Genomic DNA, 18,271 nt, shown 5'->3' with positions numbered 1-18,271 from the left:
GTGAGGCGGTGCCTCTGCCCGGAAGCGAGTGCGGCGCTGGGAAAGATGGCGGCGGCGGCTGCGGTGGGCAACGCGGTGCCTTGCGGGGCCAGGCCTTGCGGGGCCCGGCCCGGCGGGCAGCCCAAGCCCGGGCCGCAGCCGCGCACCCTCCTCGCCGCCGGGCCGGCGCTCATAGCGAGCGGTGACGAGCTGGTTGCTGCCGTGTGGCCGTACCGGCGGCTGGCACTGCTGCGGCGCCTCACGGTGCTGCCGTTCGCGGGTCTGCTCTACCCGGCCTGGCTGGGCGCCGCGGCCGCCGGCTGCTGGGGCTGGGGCAGCAGCTGGGTGCAGATACCCGAAGCCGCACTGCTTGTGCTCGCCAGCATCTGCCTCGCGCACGCGCTCACCGTCCTCTCGGGGCATTGGTCCGTGCACGCGCACTGCGCGCTCACCTGCACCCCGGTAAGTGCTCGGGCACGAGCCTGACCCTGGACTCGGTCGAACCTTGCGGCGGGTCGCAGTCACGACGTTTGTGTAGGTCCCCACTCCATCCCGGGCTTCCCATTTGCTGGGCCTGAGTCCCCAGCGTTGCCCTCTGGGTGTCCAAACCCTGGCCCTACTACTGACTTGCTGTGCGACCCTGACGCAGGTTATTTCCTTTTTCTGGAATCCTTCCTTGGTGTGGTCATTTAGGCTCGGGAACCTAATATCTATAAAAAGCTCAGCGTAGGATCCGACATATGTTCTTCTTTGTTATGGCTTGTTAATGCTAGCGACCATAATAGCAAGTACTAGGTTGCTTCTAGAAACGGTTCTACTTTCTACCCCTGTGTCTCTGTCTACTACTTTGGTTTTCAGAGTGTGAGGCTAGACCCGCCGGGTGAGTTTACTTGTCTGTGGAGGTTGGTTTGAGAGCTCTGTTGTCTGGTGTTTACAGGCCCTCACATACTAGGACCAAAATTAGGTTGAAATGCACTTTGATCATAGCAAGCATTTAAGAGGAGCAGGAGCAGTTTGTGAGCAAGTGACTTCAAGTGCTTTTTGCTTTTTGTCTCTTTATGCCTGCCTGCAAGCTGAGTGTGGTGACAGTGAGGACTTCTTTCAGAACACACTTTTAGAAGCACAGTAGCACTTCTGACCCTTAACTGCCAGGATCTGGATAGGGAGAGCTGCCCTGGGTCAGCAGTTACTATCAGTGACTCCACCACCACTCTCTGGGCCTGCCTTGGATGACACTGGCATGTTTGGAGCCATGGGCACTGAGGTCCAGCCAGTCTCCCCTTTGATCCCAGGCACGTGTCTGCTGGAAAGAGAGGGAAAGGGAGCAGCATTAAGGGCGGCAGAAAGAGAAGTCCACTCTCTTTGACTGCAAACATGGGCTGGGTCCTCTTTCTCTCCTGAGAGAATCAAGTTTCTTGTTTCCCCAACAAGCCTTGTCCCAGGGGAGGGGCTCAAACTTATGGGCTTGGTGGCTTCAGGTCAGTACAATGAAAGATTCCAATGAGGGACCAAAAAATGGAGGGAAATTGGAGAGAGTGTGACGTCTCTCCCCAAACGTCCAGCTGCCTTTTGGCCTGCAGGTAAAAAACGTGACTGTTCACTTCCTCTCCAGGGATGAACGACAAGGAGCTGAGTGACTGTGGGGTTAGGACAGGCAGGTCCGGGATCAGAGATCTCGGACGGGTGCTTCTCTCTGGGTTTCAGTTCACCCTGTGTAAAGCGAGAACTGTAACACCCACCTCCCGTTCCACAGTGAGAAGAGCCTGAAGTGACCGCAGCCTTCCTGGCGTGGGGCCGGCCCCACATAGCACTGTGCCCTTTTTTTCCGCGGCATTCCCATGCCCAAGTTCATCGCTTAATGTTTTGTCTTTGTCGTTCTTTTCCGCCTGCTTCCATGCCGGTGAACGCCCCGAGGGTCAGGGCCTTTCTACTGAGGGTCACCCTTTGGCGCCTCCCCGCACAAACACACACGTCCCAGGGGCTGAGTGGGCTGGCCCAGCAGCCGCGAGCTGGCTAAAACGTGGGCTTGAGGGACCGCTAACTGACCTCCAGCCAGTGCCTCCATGTCATAGGTGCTGAGGGGCCTGCAGCGAACAAAGCAGACGAAAGCCGTTGCCTTCATGGCGTTAGCGAGAGAGGTAGAGCTCGTACTCAGCCGTCAGGGCTCAAAAGGAAAAAGCGGGACGAGGAAAGGAGTGTTGTGAGGGCCCTTTACATGGAGCCTCCTCCAGGGGAGGGCTCCTAAGAAGGTGACATTTGAGCAAGGGCCTGAAGCTGAGTGTGTGACCGCATGTTCCAGGCAGAGAAAACGGCTCGTGCAGAGGCCCTTAGCTGAGGCAAGGACGAGTCTTGCCTCGTCGTCCCTGGTCACTTCCGGACACGTGATGAACGGTTAAAGGAGGGGAGGCAGAGCAGCAGCAGGCCAGCGGGCTGGGACAGGGCTAGGCCCATGTGCATTGAGGGCGCATCTCATGGGGGGGGGGGCCTTCTTCCTGTTTGAGTTCAGCAGCGCCCCAGGCATCAAGTGCTGTCCATCACTCCTGCTTTTATGACACGAGACCAGCAGTGTGGTCAGGTAGTGTCTATGTCTCAATGACAGATGGGGAAGCGGCCGGGCCAGCCTCCGGAGCCCAGTGGCGTGTTCTGCGCCCAGACCTGCGGTGCGTGCAGCCTCCCTGGTGGGGGCTGTGCAGCTGGGGGGTGGGAAGGGCTCAGCAGCAGCACTTTGTCTCTCACAGGAGTACGACGCCAGCAAAGCAACCTTCGTGAAGGTGGTGCCGACTCCCAACAATGGCTCCACTGAGCTTGTGGCCCTCCACCGGGATGAGGTAGGGACCTGCTGCTGGGCCGCCCAGCCCAGGGTTTGGGTCGGGGGCGGGGGGGTGGACTCCCAGGCACTGGCAGGCATGCCCAGGTTAGGGGCTTCTGCCACAGAGATGCCTCTGCTCCCACAGGGCGAAGATGGGCAAGAGGTGCTGTCCTTCGAATTCCAGAAGATCAAGTATTCCTACGATGCCCTGGAGAAGAAGCGCTTCCTCCCTGTGGCCTTTCCTGTGGGAAATGCCTTCTCATATTACCAGAGCAACAGAGGCTTCCAGGAGGACTCTGAGATCCGCGCGGCCGAGAAGAAGTTTGGGAGCAATAAGTGAGTCCCAGGGTGCCCCCGTGTTCTGACAGGGCTGGAGCTCTGCCCACGGTCACAGCAGGGACGCTTGGCTGCGCCAGTGGCCCCTTTCCCATTTCTGCCCCGCCACGCTCCCGAGTCAGGGTGCCTAGGAAGTGGGGTGGAGGAGGTCACCCTTTAAACAATACATCCCAGGGGCGCCTGGGTGGCTCAGTCAGTTGAGCGTCCAACTTCGGCTCGGGTCATGATCTCACGGTTTGTGGGTTCGAGCCCCGTGTCGGGCCCTGTGCTGACGGCTCGGAGCCTGGAGCCTGCTTCCAATTCTGTGTCCCCCTCACTCTCCGCCCCACCCCTGCTTGTGCTCTCTCTCTGTCTTTCAAAAATGAATAAACATTAAAAAAAAATAAATACATAAACAATACATCCCAGGTGAAGATGGCGGGCACCTTTTGAGAAATGTGCTGTAGTCTTGTCTCCCCTGAACTGGCCTGCTGACAGGGACCCTGGAAGGCCCTCCAGCAGGAGTGCGTGCAGCTCTTCATGGGAGCCTGGCCTGAGGCCCCGGAGTTGGCTGTTGATCCTCGTTTTGTAATTACTATAGTTTTTCTCCGGCTTATTTATTTATTTATTTTTAGTCTTGTCGTTTTATTTTTTTTTTAAGTTTAGTCATTTTTGACAGAGAGAGAGAGAGAGATAGAGCATGAGTGGGGGGTGGGGGGTGCAGAGAGAGGGAGACACAGAATCCGAAGCAGGCTCCAGGCTCTGAGCTGTCAGCACAGAGCCCGATGCAGGGCTCGAACTCACGGACTGTGAGAGCACAACCTGAGCTGAAGTCGGATGCTCAAGTGACTGAGCCACCCAGGCGCCCCTGTTGTTTTGGAGTTTATTTATTTTGAGAGAGAACACGCACGTGCACTCACAAGTAGGGGAAGGGCAGAGAGAGAGAGTGAAAGAATCGATGCAGGGTTCGAACTCAGAAACCTCAAGTTCGTGACCTGAGCCGAAGTCAGATGCTTAACCCACTGAGCCACCCAGGTGTCCTATTTCTCTTTGTTTTTAAGTTTTTTTTCCTGAGTGTAAGTTGTCACCTTTGTCCTTGTATTTTTCCCAGCACTTCAGGAAGAGTGGTAAAAGGAATTGTTAGTGATCACCCTGGCTCTCTTTTGTGCCAGGCAGGATGCCAGCTGCCGTGTACATATGTGCTTTCTCTTCAGTCACCGAAACCACCAGTGCCGACACGCTACTGGGAGGGGGCAGAGCTGGACTTCAGAGCCCCTGTCCCTGCCACCATGATAATCATCCTCGACCTGAAAATCCTTAGACCCTTTAGGGAATTCTTCCCTGACTTCATTGCTTTTTAAAAATTACAGATGGTGGCAGCAGGGGCGGGGTGGGTTGGGGGAGTTGGCACCTGGGTGGCTCAGTTGGTTAAGCGTCTGACTCTTGATTTTGGCTCAGGTCATCATCTCAGGGTTTGTGAGATCGATCCCCCCCAAATCGATCCCGCGCTGTCAGCACAGAGCCTGCTTAGGATTCTCTCTCTCCCTCACTCTGCCCCTCCCCTGTGCTTACAGACATGCAGGTGCACACACAGTCTCACTTTCAGAATAAGCAAACGTTAAAAATACAGATGTGTTATTTCAAATAGCAACGTAGTGGGAAGGTTTATAAGAAATTTTTTACTTATTTCACTGCTTAAGGTCAGCCTTGATGGTGGCATGGGATGTCCCCTTGCACACCTTCCTGCCTCATGCAAAGTCACCTGACAATGCGGAATGGGCCCCGGTTGTCATTGTTTGTTTTTATCACAGTGGATTCTTTTTCCCGAATCTCGCCTCTAGTGCTCATCTCTAAGGGCAGGGCGAGGAGGACCCAGGCTGACCTGGCTCGTTCCCTGGCCCGGCTGGGCTATCACACACAATGCCGCAGAACACACCCTTAGGCCCCACTCCTCAAATTCTGGGGCTTTCGTTGAGGGAGTTTGGGGGAAATTTCAGCTCCAGACCTCCCCTCTCGAAATCAGGGTGGGGCTCAGCCCCCAGGGGACCCCACAATACCCCACAGCCAGGCCTCTTCTGCACAGCTTCAGGGCCCCCATCGCACAGTCAGGTACTCCTTCTCCGCCTGCTTGTCACCCAGTCTGATGACCGGTTCTGTCTCGCACTAACCCTGCTTGAGTGCGTGGCTACCTGAACAACCTGTCGCTGATTCAGAAGCTTCACCTGGGTTCTGTGGAGCAGAGGGCTGGCAGCAGTTGGCATGCTAGTCACAGTCGAGTGGACTGTCCCTCCTGGCTCCTTGTTTCCCGAGGGGCTCCCGAGGCCTCACGCTGTGAACAAGATGTGGGGTCTGGTCTCTTGCAGGGCCGAGATGGTGGTGCCTGACTTCTCAGAGCTGTTCAAGGAGAGAGCCACGGCACCCTTCTTTGTGTTCCAGGTAAACAGCAGCTTGGGCTCTCCCCCCACCCTGTTCCTTGGGCCTTCCACAGCCAGAGCAGTCTCCTTTCTCCACACCTGAAAATCTGTCTGTCTGCACGGGCCTGGGCCGTGGGTAGAACAGCCCGTGGTGTGCCTTCCCAGCCTCCTCAGGTGTCCATCTTCGTGTGCTCCCGTGGATGGACGGGCGGGGGTGTGGACACACAGCCTGTGTCCTGCAGGTTTTCTGCGTGGGGCTCTGGTGTCTGGATGAGTACTGGTACTACAGCGTCTTCACACTTTCCATGTTGGTGGCCTTCGAGGCCTCCCTGGTGCAGCAGCAGATGAGGAACATGTCAGAGATCCGGAAGATGGGCAACAAGCCTCACATGATCCAGGTGTGGCCAACAGGGAGACTTGCTGGGGGGGGGGGTATGCGGGGGGCACCTGCCAGTCTCAGGGTGGGCGTGGAGCGAGGGCGGGGTGAGGTCGGCTCTCGGCGTGCACCTGCATCATGCCCCCTCTCGAGAGGCAGAGCTGAGTGCACCTCCCCTCCACCCAGGTCTACCGCAGCCGGAAGTGGAGGCCCATCGCCAGCGATGAGATCGTTCCCGGAGACATTGTGTCAATCGGTGAGGCACAGTTCTGTTCCGTCCTGGCGGGAGCCCTTCTCTCGGCTTCCGTCCAACCCTCCCGCCCCTTCCCGCAGGCCGCTCCCCACAGGAGAACTTAGTGCCCTGTGACGTGCTGCTGCTGCGCGGCCGCTGCATCGTGGACGAGGCCATGCTCACAGGGGAGTCGGTGCCACAGATGAAGGTGCTGGGTGGGGAGTAGGGGTCGTGCTCGGTGTACTCACGTGCCTCACTGTCTCATTCGTGGAGCAGGGAGAGGGCTGGTCGCTAGGCCGAGATCCTGCCTAGGCACGGCTGGAGGAGGCCAGAGGAGGTGCGGTGCCTAGATGGAGCTGCCGGCTCTCCTGGGGGGGTCTGCACCCTGAACGAAGGGGAGCTGGGTGGTGAAGAGAGAGGCCGAGGTCGTTGGGGGTTGTCCAGGCCAGGGATCGGGGATGTCGGACTAGGGTGGGCCAAGAGAAACCAGGAGAGCGTGAACCCCGAGTGAGGCCAGTTGGGGGATCCCGAGGAGTGGATGCGCACACGCAGGTGGGGAGAAGACGAGGTCAGGCTGGGAACCCTGTGAGGGTCAGAGTGGCCCAACCCAGCCCCAGGGGCCCCCTCTTGAGAGACTGGGGATGGAGAAGGAGGCCGAGGTGAGAGCGCCCTCACCATCCTCTCTTTTCTCCTCAGGAGCCCATTGAAGACCTCAGCCCTGACCGGGTGCTGGACCTCCAGGCCGACTCCCGGCTCCACGTCATCTTTGGGGGCACCAAGGTGGTACAGCACATCCCCCCACAGAAGGCCACCACGGGCCTGAAGCGTAGGTGCCTTGGGGAGATCCGGGGGTGTTCTGGCCCCACCGTCCCCACCCCCTCAACACCTGCTTGGCTGTGCGGGAGTCGGGACGAACAGATACAAGTGACGCTCGTTCTGTTTGTCTCTGCAGCAGTTGACAACGGGTGCGTGGCCTACGTCCTCAGGACCGGATTCAACACGTCCCAGGTATGGCCCCTTGTCTGGCTCCGGGGAGGGTGGGCCCCAGGGCAGGAGGCAGACAGTTGAGACAGTGGCTCTTATGGACCCCAGAAGATCCCCACCACAGGCTTACTCTGACAGAGGGTACTGGTTCGGGGCAGGGTGCAGAGGCAAACCCTAGACTGAGCCCGCTGTCCTCAGCTGAGCTTCTGGTGGGGAGCACAGACGGAGAACGGGCTGTTGCCACACACATTGGGATGGTGTACAGAGTCATGCTCATAAACTCTTCACTAAAATGGCATGAGGGCTGCCTGGTAGAGGTGATGGCCAGACCTCCCTCTGGAAAACCCGGTCCCCCATCTAAACCACTTCTTTCCCTAACCCCCAGTTTTTGGCCACTGGTCTCTATAACCCTTAGCTGAGTTGCAGCCTCCCACATACCTGTGTGGTCCCTGTGTCACGGCTGCAGGACTCACTGGTGGGCCCAGGGCAGGCCCTCCCCATCAGCAGAGGGATACTCTGACTCTCTGTGCTGTCAGATGCTGGAGGCCACCCCTACCCCACACCCCCACACCCCCACACCCCCATGCCAGGAAAGGCCTCTAACCCCCTGTCCTTCTAGGGCAAGCTGCTTCGAACCATCCTCTTTGGAGTCAAGAGGGTGACTGCAAACAACCTGGAGACCTTTATCTTCATCCTCTTCCTCCTGGTCTTCGCCATCGCAGCAGCTGCCTACGTGTGGATTGAAGGTATGCACTGTGGCCCCCCACCTGTCTGCTGGGACCTGTCCCCATGGCCCCCAGGCTGGCAGGCCCTGTCTCCGCAGGCACCAAGGACCCCAGCCGGAACCGCTACAAGCTGTTTCTGGAATGCACACTGATCCTCACCTCGGTCGTGCCCCCTGAGCTGCCCATCGAGTTGTCTCTGGCTGTCAACACCTCCCTCATTGCCCTGGCCAAGCTCTGTGAGTGCCTGGGACAGGGTTGGGTGCCTAGCGGGCCGGGGCCTGGCAGAGCCCCTGACCCTGGCTCCTCCCCTTCCCAGACATGTATTGCACGGAGCCCTTCCGGATCCCGTTTGCCGGCAAGGTAGAGGTGTGCTGCTTCGACAAGACAGGGACCTTGACTAGCGACAGCCTAGTCGTTCGTGGGGTGGCCGGGCTCAGGTGAGCATGGGGGGCCTGGGCCTCTCCCCCAGCAGGTGGCTTTCTGGGAGCTCAAGGGACAGACGGCACCCACCCAGACCCACCCACCACCACAGTGGACCACTGAAGTTTGATCAGGCGGCAGAGGGGGGTGTTCCCCGTGTACTCTTCAATGTGACAGCAGTGTGGAGGCTCAGCTCCCACCCCAAGCAGCCATACGATCCCTAGAGCCGTCTCTGAGATGGGCACAGTTGGCACGAAGACCAAGACCATGCGTCTCAGCCCCTGTAGTGACTGGCACAGAGTGGAGGCCCATCCCTCATCGTGGCTAGCAAGTCCCAAGAGTCCCTCCACTCCATAACAAGCGGTTTCCTCTCTTTGCAGAGACGGGAAGGAGGTCACTCCTGTGTCTAACATCCCTGTAGAGACACACCGTGCCCTGGCCTCATGCCACTCCCTCATGCAGCTGGATGATGGCACCCTTGTGGGTGATCCACTTGAGAAGGCTATGCTGACAGCTGTGGACTGGACGCTGACCAAAGGTGAGGGGCTGGAGCTTTGGGCCCAGTTCTCACACCCCTGGGTGGGCGGGCTGCACCCCTCGGAGACACCTGTGTGTCCACCTCGGGCAGGCAGGCCTATAACCGTGATGTTCCCCTAGGTGGGTGGGCACAGGCTCACCTCTGACCTGAGACAGTCCATGCCCGTGGGAGTAGAGCCTGCCCCACCCTGTCAGAAGTCACAGGCAGGGTCCTCTGAGCACAGGTCTCTCAGCCTTGACCCTACCTGGAGTGAGGAGCCTCCCCCCAGCCCCCACCTGCAGGCCCTGGGTCTGGGGGTGGGGGGAAGAGAGGGGTGGAAGGGGGAGGCGGGGGCTTGGCTGCCTCTTTGGAGCGAAGGCCCTCAGGATTCGTACTTATTTGTTTCCAGATGAGAAAGTATTCCCCCGAAGTATTAAAACTCAGGGGCTGAAAATTCACCAGCGCTTTCATTTTGCCAGTGCCCTAAAGCGAATGTCCGTGCTCGCCTCCTATGAGAAGCTAGGCTCCACTGATCTCTGCTACATTGCGGCTGTGAAGGGGGCCCCCGAAACCCTGCACTCCATGGTGAGCCAGCCCCGGCCCAGGGGGAAGGGGGGCGCGGGGCGGTCGGTGACATCCCCCCGCGTTCCCTGCAGTTCGCCCAGTGCCCACCTGACTACCACCACATCCACACGGAGATTTCCCGGGAAGGAGCCCGAGTCTTGGCGCTGGGGTACAAGGAGCTGGGGCATCTCACCCACCAGCAGGTAAGGGCCCAGGCTCTCCACCTGCTGGCCCCTTGTCCTCACCGCCTTCTGTTCCCGTCAGCGCCACTGTGAGCAGGCATGGTTCCTTCTTCCTCTTCCCATGTCTCTACCTTTGGAGGCCCTGGGTGGCACTTGGTCCTTGGTCCCTTCTTCCGCACTGTGTGCCCTGTCCCTTATGGGAACCCATCCCATCTTGGCCCCTGAGGCCACTTCTGCCGAGCACAACCAAGGCCCGCCTCCATCCAGCTTCCTACCCCTACACCCTTGGGTCCTCACACCTCCCCAAGGATCACCAGGAAGCACCTCGGATTCCTGTCTCCATCCCAGTTCTGCCCCTACCCTGTCCAACCACCCTGTCACCGTGTGGTCTTGGGGCACCTCCAGGTCTCGTTCACGCCCTACATCGTCACATCGGTCATCGGCTTTCTTCTCCCCCTCCACCGTCAGTCCTCCTCCTTTATCTGCTTCCACCTGGGCCCTCATCCAGTCCACTTAACACCTGGCGGCTGAGAGATTCTTCCAGAGTGCGCACCAGATTGTGGGCTTACGTTCAGAGCCGCCCTGCTTGATGCCACTCCCTGAGTCTGTCTGTCTCGTTCCCCTGCTGTCCTTTCTCATGGCAGTTAGTGCTCTGATTTCTGTGATTTTATTTCACATCGCTTCTGGTAGTAGGCAAGCTCTGTGAGGGCAGGAGGTTTGGGTTTCTGATAGGAGGAACAGGGTGAGTGTGTGCTCAGTGATTAACAAAGGAGTGTCTGACTTTGTTGTCTGGGAGGCTGAGTCACAGGGGCTCCGTGCCCTGCTGTTGGCCACATAGGGAGGAGAGGCCCCATGGTGGGGAAACCACACAGCACTGCTGAGCCCCTGTGGGTCGCCCTCCCCACTTCTCAGCTTCTGACCCTCACATGTTCCTCCTGTAAAGATGGGGCCTTCCCTGACCTCCCTTACCAGCTCAGAAGTGATGGGGGGATGGATTGTAAGGCACCCCTGTGTCCCCACACAGGCCCGGGAAGTCAAACGGGAGGCCTTGGAGTGTAACCTCAAGTTCGTTGGCTTCATTGTGGTCTCCTGCCCGCTGAAGGCCGATTCCAAGGCTGTGATCCGTGAGATCCAGAATGCGTCCCACCGGGTATGGCTGCCACACCCCTCCCCATTGGGCCCCAAGGGTGGCCTGACGGGTGGGTGGGTCTTTGTTCCTTCCGGAGAGGGGATGTGACAGTAGAGGACAGTTCTCCCCTCAGTGGGGCAGGTTTGAGTGGGTATCCAGGTCTCAATAGCAAGGACGTCTTTCTTGGATTTCAGCTGAGCTCCGTCACAGCTCTGGTGCTAACGCTTTTCCAGGCTTGAGGATGCCTTGGGACCCGGCCTGTGCCCACCCATCTCAAGTTGCTTCCTTGGCCCTCAGCATCCTTGGGATGCAAGGGCAGTTCCCCCACTCCACCCCATCCTAGACAGGAAGAGCTGGAGCTGGGACAGGGGATACAGAGGCACTTCCCAGATAGACCTCATCCATCTGTCCTGTGGTTTCTGTTTTCTAGTTTGGGACTCAGGATGCAGTTTAGAATGTGGGAGCTGAGTGAGCAGTCACAGAGGTGGTGACATGAGCAGCACCCACCTGGCTCTCAGCAATCACAGCCCGTCTTCCCATCACTGGGCCCTAAGTGCAAAGGCTGGAGCATCTGTTCCCCTCTGCCTGGGGCAGCTACGAAGCCAAGGGGGTCCACACCAGTAGCTGGTTCTTAGTTTGTATTACGGAAAAGGCTTGGGTGTTTTCAGAAAGACATGCATATGTGAATTATTTGCATAAAACGCCACCAAGTTGGGGTGGATTGTGGCCCCTGGAACCCATTCTGCGTTAGGAGACCAAGACCTCATGCTGTGACCTTCTCTAGAGGGGACTCGATCACCAGGTCTCCAGGCTGGAGTTTGACCTGCTGAGCCCTGCCCCACTGAGCCCTCTTCTCTTGCCAGGTGGTCATGATCACAGGCGACAACCCGCTCACTGCCTGCCACGTGGCTCAGGAGCTGCACTTCATTGAAAAGGCACAAACGCTGATCCTGCAGCCTCCCACAGAGAAAGGTGAGGCGCCGTGGAGCCCTGGGCTCTGGGGGACCCTGAGTCCGAGAACAGCTCCTGCCTGGTGGCCCACCTGGATTTCAGGCCTGAGGAACATAGCCTTGCCTCGTCGGCATGCTCAGGCCCCCTGGCCAGGGAGTTCCACACCTGTGTGTCCAGCAGCGTGCGAGCAGCTACTGGTTCCAGGATCAGCGATGACTTACAGTCAGGGTGGTTGGTTGTCGTCAGCCAGTCTGTGTTTTCTGTCCTCACACCTGCCTTGGGGCCGGCAGGCTGTCGTACCTGGTGAGGGTTCTCGTAAGCACGGGGCTGCTGGCATGACCAGACCCCAGGCAGAGGGCACGGTGCGCATTACCACCCTTGTCATCTCCGCACCCTATAGGAGGAAACTGACCAGGTCAGCTGTTAGGGCCCCCGCTTTGTAGACAAGGAAAGAGAAGTAAACCCATCGACCTCAGTGGCTCAGTGGTACTTGAAGGATTTGCTCCCAGGTGTCCTGACTCCAGAGCTCATGGCCTCTGGTCATTTCTGAGTAACCAAATTTGGCTGCAAGTGGTGCCCAAGGGTAGAGTCCATTGAGGGGCACATCCAGCCCCAGCACCTCCAGCTGGTGGGGTGTGGGGTCTGTTAGATTGTTAGATGCCAAGGGATGGCGTCTGGCTGGGGAATGACATGCGTCGGAATGTCACCAGGCTGCAGATCAGAGGAGGTTGCGGCTTTGGGAACTGTGCTGGATTCTAGAATCTCCCAGCCCTTCCAGTCAATGCGTTAGTGCCAGATCTCTGTCGTCTCTGTCCCAGCCCCAGGCACTATGGTCTTCCAGAGCCCAGGGATTGTAGGCAGGTGGCCCAGAGGTGGCTGTCGGGACTGTTGATTGGCAGATGAAGCTGCTCTAACAAAACGGCCACAACAAAAGGCACGTGGAGGCTGGTTTTCCTCCTAGCCAGGACAGCCCAGGATGAGCCATGCAGTGCCAGAAGGCCTCCCTCAGCCGTCCTTGTCACTCAGCATCCACGTCTAGGCCAGCCATCTAGAAAGAGGAAGTGGTTGGTAAGCAGTGTCTGGCCCGAGGAAGTGACTCAGGGTGTCCAGGCCCTAGGAGAGGAAGGTTTCAGGCAGGCCCCAGGGGTAGGGGTGCCTTGCTCCTGAGGTCAGGCTGTCTGGATTTGAATCTGACTGTCATGTGGTCTCAGGCCAGTGGCCTAGGCTCTGGGTTCTTGAATCCTTTGTATGGGAGGGTTCTGTGAACAATCTGTGGGGTTCCTGGGCTGCAGGTGTGGACCCGGTTGGTAGGGGTAAAGAGGGGTGAGGGCAAGAACATGCTTCAAGGAGATGAGACTAGGACCGTATATGTGAGGTCCATGTGAGGGGGATTTGCTGAGCGGCTGAACCCCTCTCCCTGACCCTGGGCTCTGGCCCTGCAGGTCGACCCTGCGTGTGGCGCTCTATCGATGGCAGTGTCATACTGCCCCTGGCTAGGGGCTCCCCAAAGGCGCTGGCCCTGGAGCACGCCCTGTGCCTCACGGGTGACGGCCTGGCCCACTTGCAGTCCGAGGACCCCCAGCAGCTGCTTCGCCTCATTCCCCACGTGCAGGTGTTCGCCCGCGTGGCCCCCAAGCAGAAGGTGTGTACAGAGGAGGCAGAGGGGCAGGTGGGGCCCTGGGGGCGGCACAGAGCCCTCACTCCGCCCACCTCTGCCCACGTAGGAGTTTGTCATCACCAGCCTGAAGGAGCTGGGCTACGTGACCCTCATGTGTGGCGACGGCACCAATGACGTCGGTGCCCTGAAGCATGCTGACGTGGGTGAGTCCCTCAAGCTGATGGACTGTCGCTTCCATCGCTGTTCTGCCAGCCCGGGCTTAGGCTTAGCTTCAGAGACACGTCACTGAGCGAGTTCTGTGAGGAGGCATTGGGGAGGGGTGCAGGGGCCAGTGGGATTGGGGATCTGGGACCTGCAGGCCTGGAAGGGACACAGGTGTCTGAGGAAGAGTGAGGTGAGGGCATCAGGGCCTCTGGGAGGCTCCATGTGGCAGACACAGCTCGGTTTGCTGAGGCCCCCCGGCCCCACGCAGGGACCACGTGGGCACTGAGGGCCAGAGGCCAGTGAGAGATGGGACAAGTGGCGATGCACAAATGGAAGCTGAGGCATTTGCCAAGCGTTCATAGGCTTGGATTCCTGTCAACAGAATGTAGTCATCGGGCTGATGTTTAAAGACTGATCTGGCGTACTCGTAGCTCTTTTGAGATTCTTTTTTTTTTTTAATTTTTTTTTTTTCAACGTTTATTTAATTTTTTTGGGACAGAGAGAGACAGAGCATGAATGCGGGAGGGGCAGAGAGAGAGGGAGACACAGAATCGGAAACAGGCTCCAGGCTCTGAGCCATCAGCCCAGAGCCTGACGCGGGGCTCGAACTCACGGACCGCGAGATCGTGACCTGGTTGAAGTCGGACGCTTAACCGACTGCGCCACCCAGGCGCCCCTCTTTCGAGATTCTTAACTGATTTATTAGTCAGCTGTGGTGTTTATCACCTATTACGTCTTAGAATTACGATCCTTGGCAATAGACTTAGGGAGTCTGTTCATTTTGTCTCCTTTGTGTTTTGTGTATTTGGGTTTTGCTTCCTAAATGTGGAAAGTAAGATAGATGCTCTCTGAGACACTCCCTGGGGCGATGGGCTAAGATGAGGAAGTTGGGGCTCCTGTGAGCAGACTCTGCACTCTGTACTCCGCACGGGGCCTGAGTGGCAGGCTCCTGCCTCCAGACATACAATCACATGCCTCTCCCCTAGGTGTGGCACTCCTGGCCAACGCCCCCGAGCGAGTTGTTGAACGGCGACGACGACCCCGAGACAGCCCTGTCCTGAGCAACAGTGGAGTCCGGGCCACTTCCAGGGCGGCCAAGCAGAGGTCGGGGCTCCCGCCTCCCGAGGAGCAGCTGGCCTCCCAGCGGGTGAGTCTCAGGAGGGGGGCACCAGCATCCCCTGGTGGCCATGTCTCACCCGTGTCCCCCACCACACAGGACCGCCTGAGCCAGGTGCTGCGGGAACTGGAGGACGAGAGCACACCCATCGTGAAGCTGGGGGACGCCAGCATCGCTGCACCCTTCACCTCCAAGCTGTCTTCTATCCAGTGCAGTGAGTCCCATCCCCAGCCCCTCCCTCGTGCCCACCCCAGGCCTATCCTGATTGGCACCCATGCCCACACCTTCCTCCCCCACCCCCCGCAGTCTGCCATGTGATCAAGCAAGGCCGCTGCACGCTGGTGACCACGCTGCAGATGTTCAAGATCTTGGCCCTCAATGCCCTCATCTTGGCCTATAGCCAGAGTGTTCTCTACCTGGAGGGCGTCAAGTTCAGTGACTTCCAGGCCACGCTGCAGGGGCTGCTGCTGGCCGGCTGCTTCCTCTTCATCTCCCGCTCCAAGGTGGGCTGAGACACAGGCAAAGCAGGGGTTCCCTCCCCAGCCCACGAGTCCCTTCACCTCTTTGGGCTAGCTAGGATGGGCTGTTAAAGACACCACCACGTGTCATCCATTTGTCCTCACAGCAGCTCTCAGGGTGGGAACTGTCATCGCCACATCACAGATGAGAATCAGGGGACAGGGCAGGTACATGCTGAGACTCCCCAGAGTGGCACAACTCGGTTCCCAGCACTGTCTGCCAGCTGGGGTCTCAGGTGGGCCACATAGAGCCCACAGACAAGGAGAGGACAGATGGGGAAAATAATTATTAAGACCACTCAAAGCGTGCGGTGTCGTGAAAAATACAAAGTGACTCACAGGGCACAGCCTCATGGTCATTCAGGGGAGCCCGTAGGGTTCCCTACAGAATGAGGGAACCGGCCAGGAAGTAGGCAGAAAGGTCATAGATTGGCATGGGCTGATGCAAAAGAGGCCCTGGAAGCTGGAGAGGGTGGGAGGTGGGTGTTGTCAACCATGCACACCCAGTGGGCCCCAAAGAGGGCTTTGGTTTATTGTAGAACAAGGGGAAAGAGGATGGACTTGAAGTGCCCATTGACTGCTGTGTGGAGTGTAGGCATTGACTGAGGGTGTGATGGCATCTAGACTGAGGTGCTGGGGGACAAGCAGGACTCCAGGGACTGGTACTGACTTATAACCTCCAGGATTTGGTGACTGCTCTCTGCATGAGCCCTGCTAGGAGGCAGGGTGGGAGAGTAGGCCCAGGGTGAGCCTGGACCTTGACCCCCCACCCTGCTGCTACAGCCCCTCAAGACTCTCTCCCGAGAGCGGCCCCTGCCCAACATCTTCAACCTATACACTGTCCTCACGGTCGTGCTCCAGTTCTGTGTGCACTTCCTGAGTCTCGTCTACCTGTACAGCGAAGCCCAGGCCCGGAGCCCTGAGAAGTGAGTGCTGTCCCAGCATGGGGTTTGGGGAGGGGCGGAAGGCAGTGTCCCTGCGGTGGAGGGTGCACGAGGATGCACACGCAGACATTGCCCTGTGGTGACCACAGCCAGGCAGTGGAGTCAGCCAGGGACAGCCCTGGCTCTGTGCAGGGATGGTGAGAGTCATAGGGTGGCCCTGTCCCCCATGTGTTGCTGCAGGCAGGAGCAGTTTGTGGACCTGTACAAGGAATTTGAGCCGAGCCTGGTCAACAGCACCGTGTACATCATGGCTATGGCCATGCAGATGGCCACCTTTGCCATCAACTACAAAGTGAGGTCCAGCCCATGCCTGAGTTCACCCTGCCCAGTTTTCTAGGCCCCCACAGCACTTGACTGTCCGTCCATCTGTCCCCACAGGGCCCACCGTTCATGGAGAGCCTACCAGAGAACAGGCCCCTGGTGTGGAGCCTGGCTGTGTCACTCCTGGCCATCGTGGGCCTGCTCCTTGGCTCCTCACCTGACTTCAACAGTCAGTTTGGCCTCGTGGACATCCCCGTGGAGGTGAGTGGCCCCGTGGACGTGGCCCCACGACTCAGCCTGGGCCCCCGACTGTGGGCTTCCAGCTCACCAGTGCTCCCTGCCCCGCAGTTCAAGCTGGTCATCGCCCAGGTCCTGCTCCTGGACTTCTGCCTGGCGCTCCTGGCCGACCGTGTCCTGCAGTTTTTCCTGGGGACCCCGAAGCTGAAAGTGCCTTCCTGAGATGGCGGTGCCGGCACCTGCTGCCCATGTTGGTGCCGCCGGGCGGAAGCCCCAAGAGGGAACACTGCCCCAGTGGCCACCAGGACTGATCTGAGCTGGGACACCCCCTATCCCCACAGCCATCTGAGGGCCTGGCTGGCAGAACCAGCCCTGGGCTGGCACCTTTGGTAAATAAAGCCGCATCCATGATTTTAAGAAGCCCTGCCTCCACCTCTGTCTGCACCACAGAAGGGGTCGTTGTGGGGCTGGGCAGTCACTGAGCAGGGTCCCAGCACCCTCCTCAGGAGCCGTGAGATTATTAACGACAGTCTCTGTAATACATTCAGCACTTAGAAGGGCCAAGCTCCAAGTCCAGAGAGTTGTGCATATTTTCCTAATTTGACAAGCACCTCCATATTTCCGTGGTCTCTCAGCTTCATGTTTTGGTCCCTCAGGCACTAGGGGGGAGTTTGGGGATCAATGGCATTTTCTGTTTTTCAGTAATATGTAAAAAATATGAGAGCATGCCTTTCTCTCATGATGTCTTAGATGGGAGGAAGTTCAATCCGAATCATTGCAAATAGTAGCTCGGGTCACACTCATTGCGGTCCTATGCCACACAAGTGCCATCACCATCTCACGTAACAGCCCAGCTTTGCATCTGGCTCTGCCCTTGTACTGACACTATCCTTCCTTTCAAAGGGCACTCATTGCAACTCAGGAATTGTGGAGTAGGCAGCACGAGAGCAGAGTCATGGTCAGTGGGAAATTTCCTACCTTCACAACAGCCAAAAACTTGAGAAAGCAAAAGTCATAAACATGATGTCTTTGTTTCCAGCTAGAAAATCCACTGAGTGCAGGGTATGGGTGCATTTTTATAACTTTGACAAGCTGCACACGGGGACCTGCTGCTTATCAGTGAGGGGCTCACAGCCCTTTACCATCTTCACCCCTTTGCTGTCCTCAGCGAAGGACGCACAGCCCAAGGAAAGCCCTGGGATCTAAAGCAGGGAAACCGTGGGGACCAGTTGTGAATGCCTGTGAGCATCACACGGGCCCTGAGCACAGATGAAGGTGTATGCAAGTGTAGGGGTGCCAGACCACACCAGGAAAGGGGGCTGCTGTGATCATTTGGAGTCCCTGAGACAATTTGAGGCCACCCGATGGTGACTGGTCTTGGGATTTGTTCGTTGGGAATGATTCTTGGGGTGCTTAGGGTGGGGGTCTATGATCACCATGCATGAGGGAGGTGCTAGGGGTGCTTCTGGCTGCACTGTAATCGACTTCAAGAGTCTGATGCAGCTTTCAGGGTGACACCAGGTGCCCCAGACCAGCGTTCTCCAGCCCCTCCAGCATTGGGAGACCGGATCCCGCTGGAATAGGATCCCGCTGGAATAGGTCCTCTCCACCAGGGGGCTCCAAGGCTCTGCGGAGCCTGGATGGGTTCAGGGGTCCAAGGCCCCTGGGCAGGGAAGTCACTGAGTCGTGGAGTGTGGAAGATTCAGGGGCAGGAGCCCGGGACCAGAGAGTGTGCTGGAGCTTTGGCGCCGTGCAAAGATCAGGGGAGGAGGACC

At 58.2% G+C, this 18,271-nt stretch overlaps 1 protein-coding gene across 1 annotated transcript; it reads left to right on the top strand.

Moving 5' to 3' along the window:
* Positions 1-22: 22 nt before the first annotated feature.
* Positions 23-16,916, top strand: ATP13A1 (ATPase 13A1). The gene is made up of 26 exons (XM_023247905.2): positions 23-441; positions 2,718-2,807; positions 2,934-3,124; positions 5,467-5,539; positions 5,760-5,915; positions 6,080-6,149; positions 6,227-6,333; positions 6,822-6,951; positions 7,078-7,133; positions 7,729-7,855; positions 7,933-8,070; positions 8,151-8,271; positions 8,635-8,792; positions 9,181-9,356; positions 9,428-9,538; positions 10,542-10,667; positions 11,510-11,618; positions 13,040-13,239; positions 13,322-13,418; positions 14,406-14,566; positions 14,636-14,750; positions 14,843-15,039; positions 15,838-15,980; positions 16,179-16,290; positions 16,377-16,520; positions 16,608-16,916. The coding sequence occupies exons 1-26, from the start codon at positions 46-48 to the stop codon at positions 16,716-16,718; spliced, it is 3,615 nt and encodes a 1,204-aa protein (XP_023103673.1). The 5' UTR covers positions 23-45; the 3' UTR covers positions 16,719-16,916.
* The last annotated feature ends 1,355 nt before the right edge of the window (positions 16,917-18,271 follow it).

This window comes from Felis catus, chromosome A2 (assembly GCF_018350175.1).
Source record: "Felis catus isolate Fca126 chromosome A2, F.catus_Fca126_mat1.0, whole genome shotgun sequence".
Lineage (NCBI taxonomy): Eukaryota > Metazoa > Chordata > Mammalia > Carnivora > Felidae > Felis > Felis catus.
This window is presented reverse-complemented; position numbering and strand designations above follow the sequence as displayed.

Excerpts from the sequence above, each read along its gene's own strand:
- ATP13A1 (XM_023247905.2), top strand. The coding sequence starts at position 46 with ATGGCGGCGGCGGCTGCGGTGGGCAACGCGGTGCCTTGCGGGGCCAGG. Across the intron at positions 10,668-11,509 it reads TCCAGAATGCGTCCCACCGG|GTGGTCATGATCACAGGCGA; the intron begins GTATGGCTGCCA and ends TTCTCTTGCCAG. Across the intron at positions 15,981-16,178 it reads CAGGCCCGGAGCCCTGAGAA|GCAGGAGCAGTTTGTGGACC; the intron begins GTGAGTGCTGTC and ends GTGTTGCTGCAG.